The sequence below is a fragment of the Podarcis filfolensis genome (genome assembly GCF_964270895.1).
Source record: "Podarcis filfolensis genome assembly, chromosome: 10".
NCBI lineage: Eukaryota > Metazoa > Chordata > Lepidosauria > Squamata > Lacertidae > Podarcis > Podarcis filfolensis.
In genome coordinates this window covers 63,389,925-63,400,082 of record NC_139612.1, presented here as the reverse complement: position 1 = coordinate 63,400,082, position 10,158 = coordinate 63,389,925, and the positions used below count along the sequence as shown (strand labels likewise).

Sequence of the window (10,158 nt, the reverse complement as noted above, 5' to 3'; positions counted from 1 at the left end):
CACCCATTATACCCAAATCGACAAATCCCTGTTTAATAAGCCCTGTGCCCCTTCAAATGTTGCATGACTACAACTCCCATCGTGCCTTTCTGTCTGAGGCTGATGAGATCTACAACCTCTGCATTTGTTTTCTTCCCACCCTCTTCCCAATCCCTTTCCCCCTCTGCTCTGAATCTTCCCAGTGAATTGTAAACATAAATAGTTGAGTCTGGAGGATAAAACTGGCATCTGCTGCCCTTTCCATAGACAGACCCCACAAACAAATCTACAACCGCATCAACTACGCCGCTGATCCTTTCGGTTCATTCAATTCTCACAGAAATCAGAAAGTAGTAATAGTTTGTGGTTTATTGTGCATCTGTACAAGTTCAGACAGGTGACATATTATGGCCAGGAACTGTATGCAAGCACTGAGTAATAAGATGTTTTGAGGTCTGCCGGTTGACAGCAAATTATTCAAAGTAATTCTAGACTGGTTGTTTTAAAGGTGGCGGGAAATGACCGTTCTTTGGAATACAGGATAAGCAGCATAATTATAAACAGGGACTCCCCACCACCACCACCAAAACATTTTAGCTTAAATAAATTTCCGTTTACGGATCTCTAGCTGTGGAAGAGATTCTTCAAATATTTCTAGATCGTGGTTCTAAGATGGAGAAGCTGTGGGGAGAGGACGTATAGGGAATGCAGAAGAAAGGAAGTTTCTGCTTAAACATCTCTTGGCATCGGGTGCTTCAGTTCTGAGCCATAGAATTGTAGAGGGGTACCCAATGGCCATCTAGTCCAACACCCTGGAATGCAGAAATCAGAGCTAAAAATCCCTGACAGATGGCCATCCAACTTCTGCTTAAAAGTCTGTCCAGTGAAGGACTTTCCAAGGCGGTCCACTCCACTGTCGAACAGCTCTTACTGTCATAAAATTCTCCCTAACGTTTACTCAGAATCTCCTTTCCTGTAATCTGAACCCACTGGTTTGGGTCCTGCCCTCTGGAGCAGCAGTCATTCACAAAAGTAAGCAATCAATTCTGAATTATTATAAGCACTAACCCGCACCCGCCCCCACTGTTGGGAAGAAAATATCTCTCATCTTATAACCCATTACATCAAAAGCAAGTAAATAAGACAAAGACATAGGGCTTTATCCAACTAAGCCATACTCAGAGTAAACCTGTTGAAATCAATGAAATTAGCAAAGTGCGTTTATTCCGGTGGTTCTACTCTGAGTATGACTTAGCTGGATACAACCTGGTCTTGGGGAGCTGGGAAACAGCTAGTAAGTCATAATCTTTATATTTAATAATGCTGTATGCTGGTGTTTGCTTTTGATATTTTCAAGTTTTGCTTTATATTAACAGGCATGGCTGTCAAGTGTCCCTTATTGGGCGGGACAGTCCCTTATCCCAGCGCCATGTCCCGCTGCTGTTCCTTATTTATGAGGCTTCATTTGGCTGCTGGCTGGGTTTTCTGCCTTTGGCTCAGAGGGGCCCAGAAGTTGAACATACCTGTGCCCGGAAAATCCCTTATTTTGGCTGCTGATCCCTTATTTTCGAGGCTGCTGGTCCCTTATTTTCAAATCTGTAAATTGACAGCTATGTTAATAGCCTCTCTCTCTCTCTCTCTCTCTCTCTCTCTCTCTCTCTCTCAGGGTATTGATTGTGCCTGTTAGACACAACTTTTGGAGAGAAGGGCAAAAAGACTCACTTTTAGAAGCAGGTATAAGCCAGCTACCAATTGTGAAAAGAATGTATTATATGTACATAATGATGCTTAGCTCTCCGACTTACAGATCAGAGTCTCAAAGTTCTTAAGGTAGTTCCACAACAGACAGAAAGCTGAAAATTTCTTCATTGCAAGAAGTCTGAAAATTGACCTTCAAGAGTGCTTGAAGTCTTCTCTGATAACAGGGACTAGCGCTCAAAAAGATATTTGAACCAGCTTTGGACTAATGGGGGAGGGTTGGGGTTTTTAATCTGTGAATGGCCTTTCCAAGGCATTTGGCTGACGGAGGCGAAGAACAAGATGTTTTCTGCTCCCCCAAATTCCATGTACAGGACCTGGCCAGACTAGCAGTCAAATCTTACTTCAATGTCCCATCAATGAGACATAAAGATAAATTTGGAAGGAGCAGACCAGGCCATGTGGGACACACAGCTCTAGCCAAAGCTTTGCTCCTAATCTCTTTCTCTCTAGCAACTGCTGCTTCACTTTGCCCAATGAAAGGGCCGGCCCTGTATCCACAGCTGAAGGAGACAAACTGGATTTACTTGCATCACATCAAATTTAAAAATAGCAGCAGGCTGAGTAGCAGCTCTAAGAACAGTAGCTTTTCTTTCCCTGACAAATTTGCAGGCAATAGGTAGCACTTTGATCCTCCTTCTTAGTGCCAAGATATTAGGGTTAAAGGTAAAGAGTAAAGGGACCCCTGACCATTAGGTCCAGTCGTGGCCGACTCTGGGGTTGCGGTGCTCATCTCGCTTTATTGGCCGAGGGAGCCGGCGTACAGCTTCCGGGTCATGTGGCCAGCATGACTAAGCTGCTTCTGGCGAACCAGAGCAGCGCACAGAAACGCTGTTTACCTTCCCGCTGGAGCAGTACCTATTTATATACTTGCACTTCGACGTGCTTTCAAACTGCTAGGTGGGCAGGAGCAGGGACCGAGCAACGGGAGCTCACCCCGTGGCGGGGATTCAAACCACCAACCTTCTGATTGGCAAGTCCTAGGCTCTGTGGTTTAACCCACAGCACCACCCACATCCATATTAGGGTTAGGGATTATAAAAAAAGCCAGCATACAGTCCTGATTTTTGACACATACTTCTAAATTATTTCTTTTACTGCCAAAGGGAGGAAGAGAACGAGGGAAGGCGGAGATGCACCATCAGAACTATTTATAATGGAGGAAAGAGGGCAGGGGATTCGAGGTATTTCAGACATCTAGTTCCCACCGGAATCATCCACACTTCCCTTACATCAGGTCGTACCCAACTTTAAGGTAACGTGTACAAGCAGGATGGGCAGTAATCATTTGCCACCAAGCTGCATCAGTTCCTATATTCTCCGTGCTGCTTCTTTTTCCCATCCGGCACAGCGCTGAGGGAGAAAGGGGCCTTTATGTTCTGCCTGTCCCTCTCAGCCTCTTCGTCCTCATCGTATCTTTCGTCCTCCTCGTCCAGCTCTTCGTCGCTTTGGTGGGGGCTGTTGTGCTGAGAGACGGAGGGCGAGGGGGGCACCGATGGCGGGCGCGGGTACCGAAATCCTTCAGTCTGCAGGAGAAATGGAAGCGAGGGATAAATACGATGCAGGAAGGGCCCTTGATGTAAAAACGTGCCCTTCCTCCCCCTGCCGCCCAAAATATTTTTCATTAATTTAAAAATGTACACCGAGGTCCAGCTCCAAGGGCCTTCTGGCGGTTCCCTCACTGTGAGAAGTGAAGCTACAGGGAACCAGGCAGAGGGCCTTCTCGGTGGTGGCACCCGCCCTGTGGAACCCCCTCCGGTCAGATTTCAAGGAAATAAACAACTACTGTACCTGACTTTTAGAAGACGTCTGAAGGCAGCCCTGTTTAGGGAAGTTTTTTATGTCTGATGTTTTATTGTGCTTTTAATTATGTTTGGAGCTGCCCAGAGTGGCTGGGGAAACCCAGCCAGATGGGCAGGATATAAATAATAAATTATTATTATTATTATTATTATTATTATTATTATTGAAACATCTGTTTCTCAGACCACTGGTGACATGTTCAGTGGTCATGTCTGACTTATGCCCCTTGAAGCATAACATGTAGGAGGAGTTTCTTTGCCCAGGGCTACAACAGTTTAACAAGAAGGTACAGCAACTCGGGCTATCAGTGGAACTTTTGCGATCGATGTCCCTACCATCTGCCAAGACTATAATAAAAACTAGGTTGTGGGATATTGAACGCCAAGGACTAACAGTAGCAGCAGAGAAAACATGTTCCCCTCTTTATTTTCAACTTTCTTGGGCACATGAAACTGCTTAACCCTCAAGAAAGAAGGGCATTCTCGCTGGCCAGGTTTAATTCAAATCCATCAAACTTCCTTTGGGGAAGGTTCTCAGGCAGAACTTGCCCATGTGAAGACCACCTGGTGGAAACCCTTACACATAGGGTTTTCAATTGTAAACTATATGCTGATCTCCGCCAGCAATTTCTAGATCAACTCTGTATCCCCAAATGGAAACCAGAGTCAGAGGTCATACATTTTCTATTACTGGGGAATGATCGGGAGCTCACCAAGTTAGTGGCTAAATATCTCTATTCGGTTTTTTGTCGTCGAAATACACTGCAGACGTCTGAGCTCCCTGGAGACCAAGAGATATGATGATAGACTGCTCTGCCTCCTTTCTTTTAGCAAATGTTTTGTGCCACTGGGGAAGTGGTAATTCTGTATTGATTTGTTTTGGATGTTGTATGTGAGGCCAATTTTTGAATTATGGTGCTGGAGGAGACTCTTGAGAGTCCCATGGACTGCAAGAAGATCAAACCTATCCATTCTGAAGGAAAACAGCCCTGAGTGCTATCTGGAAGGACAGATCCTGAAGCTGAGGCTCCAATACTTTGGCCACCTCATGAGAAGAGAAGACTCCCTGGAAAAGACCCTGGTGTTGCAAAAGATTGAGGGCACAAGGAGAAGGGGACGACAGAGGACGAGATGGTTGGACAGTGTTCTCGAAGCTACCAGCATGAGTTTAACCAAACTGCGGGAGGCAGTGGAAGGCAGGAGTGCCTGGCGTGCTCTGGTCCATGGGGTCACGAAGAGTCGGACACGACTAAACGACTGAACAACAACATGTGAAGCCAATAAAGGTTTTGCGGTACGATGTAGGAGGAGTTACCTTTGGTGGAGCATTTGGTTCCAGCACGAATTTTTCAGGAAATGTCCGACTAAGAGCCAAGTGCCTAGCATGCATATAAAACTGTAAGGAGAGAGAAAGAGAGAGAGAGAGAGAGAGAGAGAGAGAGAGAGAGAGAGAGAGAGAGAGAGATGTAACTTAGCGGCCCAGGCCTTCGTCCTCTCATGATCACAACTGCGCGAGAAGGTCCATGCCTTACCATGGTGTCCTTGTCACAACTCTATGACTTCTATGACTATGACTTCACGCAGTCATTCACAGAATCGTAGAATTGTAGAGTTGGAAGGGACCCCATGGGTCATCTAGTCCAACCCCCTGCAATGCCGGAATCTCAACTAAAGCATCCATGACAGATGGCCATCCAAGCTCTGCTTAGAAACCTCCAAGGAAGGAGAGTCCACCACCTTCTGGGGGTGTCCACTGTCAAACAGCTTGTGCCATGAGAAAGTTCTTCCTAATGTTTAGTTGGAATCTCCTTTCTTGTAACTTCAAGCCATTGGTTCGAGTCCTACCTTCCAGAGCAGGGAAAAATGTGCTTGCTCTGTCTTTCATGTGATGGGCCTTTGAAGATGCCTATCGCATCTCTCACTTTCCTCTTTTCCAGGCTAAACACCCAACTCCCTCAACCATTGCTCATAAGGCTTGGTTTCCAGACCCTCGATCATCATGTATTGATATATCCAAAAGCTAGGTAAAGGTAAAGGGACCCCTGACCACTAGGTCCAGCCGTGGCCGACACTGGGGTTGTGGCGCTCATCTCGTTTTACTGGCCTAGGGAGCCGGCTTATAGCTTCCAGGTCATGTGGCCAGCATGACTAAGCCGCTTCTGGAAAACCAGAGCAGCGCACGGAAACACCGTTTACCTTCCTGCCGGAGCGGTACCTATTTATCTACTTGCACTTTGACGTGCTTTTGAACTGCTAGGTGGGCAGGAGCAGGGACCGAGCAACGGGAGCTCACCCTGTTGCGGGGATTCGAACCGCCGACCTTCTGACCAGCAAGTCTTAGGCTCTTTGAGAGTTGGGAATCTTTTTCAGCCTGAGGGTTGTGTTCCCTTATAAGCAATCTTCTGAGGGTGGGTGTGCGCACGCACTAGTGGTGGACAGGACCAGATGCAAAGGCGGGCATAGCAATAGCACATTAGGTTACATCTCAGCCAAGCAGAAGTCAGAGATTAATACACAGAGACATGCCTCCATCTCCCAGTCAGGCATTGCAGTTCAAGGATACATTTCAGCAAGGCAAAAACCACCTGAGGAGAGGTAGAGCTGAGGAAAGGTGTGGCCAGTGTTGGCGGTGTGGCCTGTGGAGAATCCTAAGGGCCAGATAAGAGAGGCCTGGAAGGCTGCATTCAGCCTCTAGGCCAAAGTCGCCAACCCCTGATCTCAAGCAACAGGGAGCGTGATACACATGCAATCGTTCAGTGTACCCTGCCTAGATATCGCCAGTCCAGCAAGTCCGAGAGCCTCTCCGTTCGGTTTCTCTGGACAATCCTCTGCCGACGTGACTGCTGGCAGAATCCATACAGGAACTGCGTCAGCTGGTTACAGGACTCATCTGGGGAGCGGAATCTCCTGTCCACAATGTAAATACCTGCAGGAGACAAACCCAGGTTGGAAAGAAAAGAGTTTGCAGTTGCTCTTTGGCCTTTGAAGGCTTCTGTTGCATCTGTCATTATGCATGATAATGACCTTTGCAAAATCCCGTCCCTCATCAAGTGGAGATGTTTGTGCTTTGTATAGCCAATCTGAACTCTCCTCTTCTCCCACTCTCTTTTTAAAGTGGAGAGGAACTTTGGAAGGTCCAAAATGTGGGATATATCCAGCCTCATATAACCAACCTCTAATTAATGCATGGAGGGGTTAAGACCATAGAGTACATTGTTCTGCCAGGCTTAGCTAAGTCACATCCCCTAACCTTGGGAGGAAGGACTATCAAACTTTTTGTTCTCCAACTTTCCTTCATCCTGCCATGATGTGAACCCTTCCAGTAAGGATGTCTGAGCTAGAGGCTCGAAGCTTAGACCGTGTGGCTTCAGCAAGCCATCTTTGTGTTTCTATGCAAATAATTTAGGAAATTAGCATTTTTGAAACTAAGTCACCCTGCCTATCTTTTCTTCCTGCTATATGGAAAAGCACATGAATCGGGCCTTTGAAGAGTTTGTAAGTAAACCATTTTTAACTCACCAAATGTGTGGTTTTTTTCTATACTAAGGGAAGTGGGAAACTTAGGAAATACAGTGGTACCTCCAGTGATGAACTTAATTTGTTCTGGAGGTCCGTTCTTAACCCGAAACCGTTCGTAACATGAGGTGCACTTTTGCTAATGGGGCCTCCCACTGCTGCCGTGCCACTGGCGCACGACTTCCGCTCACATCCCGGGACAAAGTTTGCTACCAGGAGACCTACTTCTGGGTTAGCAGAGCTCATTATCCAAAGTGTTTGTAAGGTGGAAGGTATGTAACCCGAGGTTCCGTTGTAACTTAGAAGGGGATATTTTAAAGGCCTAACTGTCTATATTTCCGTGATTTACTTTGCTACATGTTTTGTGATTTTAGATTTCTGCTGGGGCTTTCTCACCAAAGAGTGATTGTCCCAAGCCTGGATCTAGGCATCCAGAGAATTCTCCTTTTAGTCTGTAACCAAAATATTAACCAAAAATGCAGCACAAAAGCCTGCAACCAAATCAGCCCAATCTCTCAAAGTTGGGAAAAAGCATGTGGAAAATGCACTGTGCTGGCTAACCTCTAGCACATTAATAATCTGTTCCATGGCTGCAATGTCCTCACCGTAGGCAGCTGGGTCAGCCACATGCTCCTGCATGAAACAGCCAAATCCGGAGAGATTTGTGGTCACGCTGGGAATCCCCATGACGGTGCACTCAGCTGCCAAAAGACAAAGAAGGTTTAACTCTCACAGTGATGTGCAACTTTGCAGGGTCACACCAGAAGCAGGCTGCATTGAAACTGTGCGCCCCCCCCGTCCGTAATAATAATAATAATAATAATAATAATAATAATAATTTATACCCCGCCCTCCCCGGCCAGAGCCGGGCTCAGGGCAGCTAACACCAATAAAATCACAGTAAAAACATAATAGGGGGGAAAGAGAGGAGGGAAAAAACACAATTTAAAATACAGGTTAAAATGCAATTTAAAATGCAGCCTCATTTTAAAATAGCCGATAAATCAAGACCATAAGGGGAGGGAAACATAAGGATCAGACCGAGTCCAAAGCAAAGGCCAGGCGGAACAGCTCTGTCTTGCAGGCCCTGCGGAAAGATGTCAAGTCCCGCAGGGCCCTAGTCTCTTGCGACAAAGCATTCCACCATGTCGGGGCCAGTGCTGAAAAGGTCCTGGCCCTAGTTGAAACCAATCTAACCTCCTTGAGGCTTGGGACCTCCAAAGTGTTGTTATTTGTGGACCTTAAGGTCCTCCACGGGGCATACCAGGAGAGGCGGTCCCGTAGGTATGTGGGTCCTAGGCTGCATAGGGCTTTAAAGGTCAAAACCAGCACCTTAAACCTGACCCTGTACACTACTGGGAGCCAGTGCAGTTGGTAAAACACTGGATGAATGTGATCACGCAGCAAGGACCCTGTAAGGAGCCTCGCCGTTGCATTCTGCACCTGCTGGAGTTTCTGGGTCAGCTTCAAGGGCAGCCCCGCGTAGAGCGAGTTACAATAAAAGCCAGTGAGTCTGTCATTTGCTTACCGGGAGTGTAACCCCAGGGTTCATAGTATGATGGGAATACCCCAAGATGGCAGCCTCTGACAAACTCTTCGTAGTCCATCGGCAATAAGGGACTCGTTGAAGAAAGGAATTCAGGGTGCAAGATCACCTGGAGAGTTGAATGAGAAGAAGAAAACCCATATAAACATTGCCTTTAGAGGTGTAATTTTTAAAAAGGGGAGTTTTCAAATCTAGCAGTCCCTTGCTATGTCCAGCAGAGACACAACCCACACGAGCAGTGCCAGATTTACGTATGAGCTAAACAAGCTATAGCTTAGGGCCTCACTCTCTTGGGGGCCACCCAAAAAAATTAAAGGGGAAAAAACCTGGATGTACATTTCCAAAATATAAGATAAAAAACAAACAAAATAAAACCTACATACAACAACAGTGTTTTGTGTTGCGTAGGCTCCTATGATGTAAGTAATGGGCCCCGCCTGCTAGCCTGCTTCCTAAAATATCACTGGTTTGCTCATTTCTATATATAGGGTGCCTACATTCTGCATGTAATATACTTCTTCTTAATTGTATTTCACTATTAATATACTTCTTCTTAACTGTATTTCAGTTCAGCAATTACTTTGTATTTTGTTATGTGCAAATGGCTTTAGATACCTATTTGGTCCATAAATTACCATATAGCATATATTCAACACAAAAACAAGCAGCAATTTGTTGTTGACAAAGAACAGCTGGACATAGAAAGGGCCCCATTACCTTCAGTAGCTTAGGGCCTCATCAAACCTAAATCCGGCCCTGCGACATGAGTGACAGCTGCTCTTCACACATAGGAACCAGGAGGCGAGCATAATTGATCTATGTGGGATGGTTGAACTTCCAGATTGGATTACTGCAATGTGCTCTGCATGGGGCTTTCGCATTGAAGACGACTTGGAAATTTCAATTGGTGCAAAATGAAAAATTACTGGCTAGTATTTAATTTAGAGCTCATATAACCCGTTTGTTCCTGGACTCAATAAATAAGCCTGTTGCAGCAAAAACTGAAGACTCTTTTGGCATCTTAAGGATTCCTGGCTGGGCTTCAGTTTAGACCTCATATAGCCCCTGTTTTAAAACTGGCTGCCTTGGTTGCCATCTGGGGGTTCAAGGGTGGGAATGGCTGGTCTAGTTAAAAGGAACTCACGTAGCAGCAATAGTACTGGGAGAGAAAGATCAATGACCTGGCTTGGATTAGGACAGTGTCATGTTTTCCCTCCTGCCTTCTGAAAATAATGCATCTTTGTACTCTGTGTACCAGCTGTTCCGGGTTTTTTAAGGCAGAGGAGACAGGGATATATATATATTTTTAAAGCCCTGAGAGTTGCACCTTGACTCGATCTGTCCGGTTGTTGAAAAGGCCGATGCGTCTAATGGTGCTCAGGATTGGGTCGGTGGAATCATCGATCATGTTGTGGGTTGTCACCGGCGGAAGTCCCTGTCGCTGCAACAGAACAAGATGTGCATTTGGGGACATGTTTCAAATAAACAGACAAAAAAGGCAAGTTTGTAGCCAATGGGGTCTAAAGACCAGCATAGCCTTTTTGAAGTGGCCCCAAT

At 46.0% G+C, this 10,158-nt stretch overlaps 1 protein-coding gene across 3 annotated transcripts in view; it reads right to left on the bottom strand.

The window, feature by feature from the left end:
* Window positions 1–330: 330 nt before the first annotated feature.
* The window catches only part of GYS2 (glycogen synthase 2), a 48,400-nt gene continuing 38,572 nt past the window's right edge, over window positions 331–10,158 (bottom strand). The window contains exons 11-18 of one of the 3 annotated variants that reach the window (XM_083572764.1): window positions 9,929–10,042; window positions 8,584–8,710; window positions 7,661–7,756; window positions 6,302–6,465; window positions 4,855–4,935; window positions 2,568–3,263; window positions 1,588–2,297; window positions 331–1,341 (exon numbers count right to left, since the gene is read on the bottom strand). In XM_083572764.1, the coding sequence (XP_083428890.1) occupies window positions 3,042–3,263; window positions 4,855–4,935; window positions 6,302–6,465; window positions 7,661–7,756; window positions 8,584–8,710; window positions 9,929–10,042 (804 nt within the window). In that variant the 3' untranslated portion in view covers window positions 331–1,341; window positions 1,588–2,297; window positions 2,568–3,041. Of the gene's footprint in view, window positions 1,375–1,587; window positions 3,264–4,854; window positions 4,936–6,301; window positions 6,466–7,660; window positions 7,757–8,583; window positions 8,711–9,928; window positions 10,043–10,158 lie in introns of all 3 variants that reach the window. The other 2 variants (XM_083572762.1, XM_083572763.1) reach the window with 2 other exon arrangements.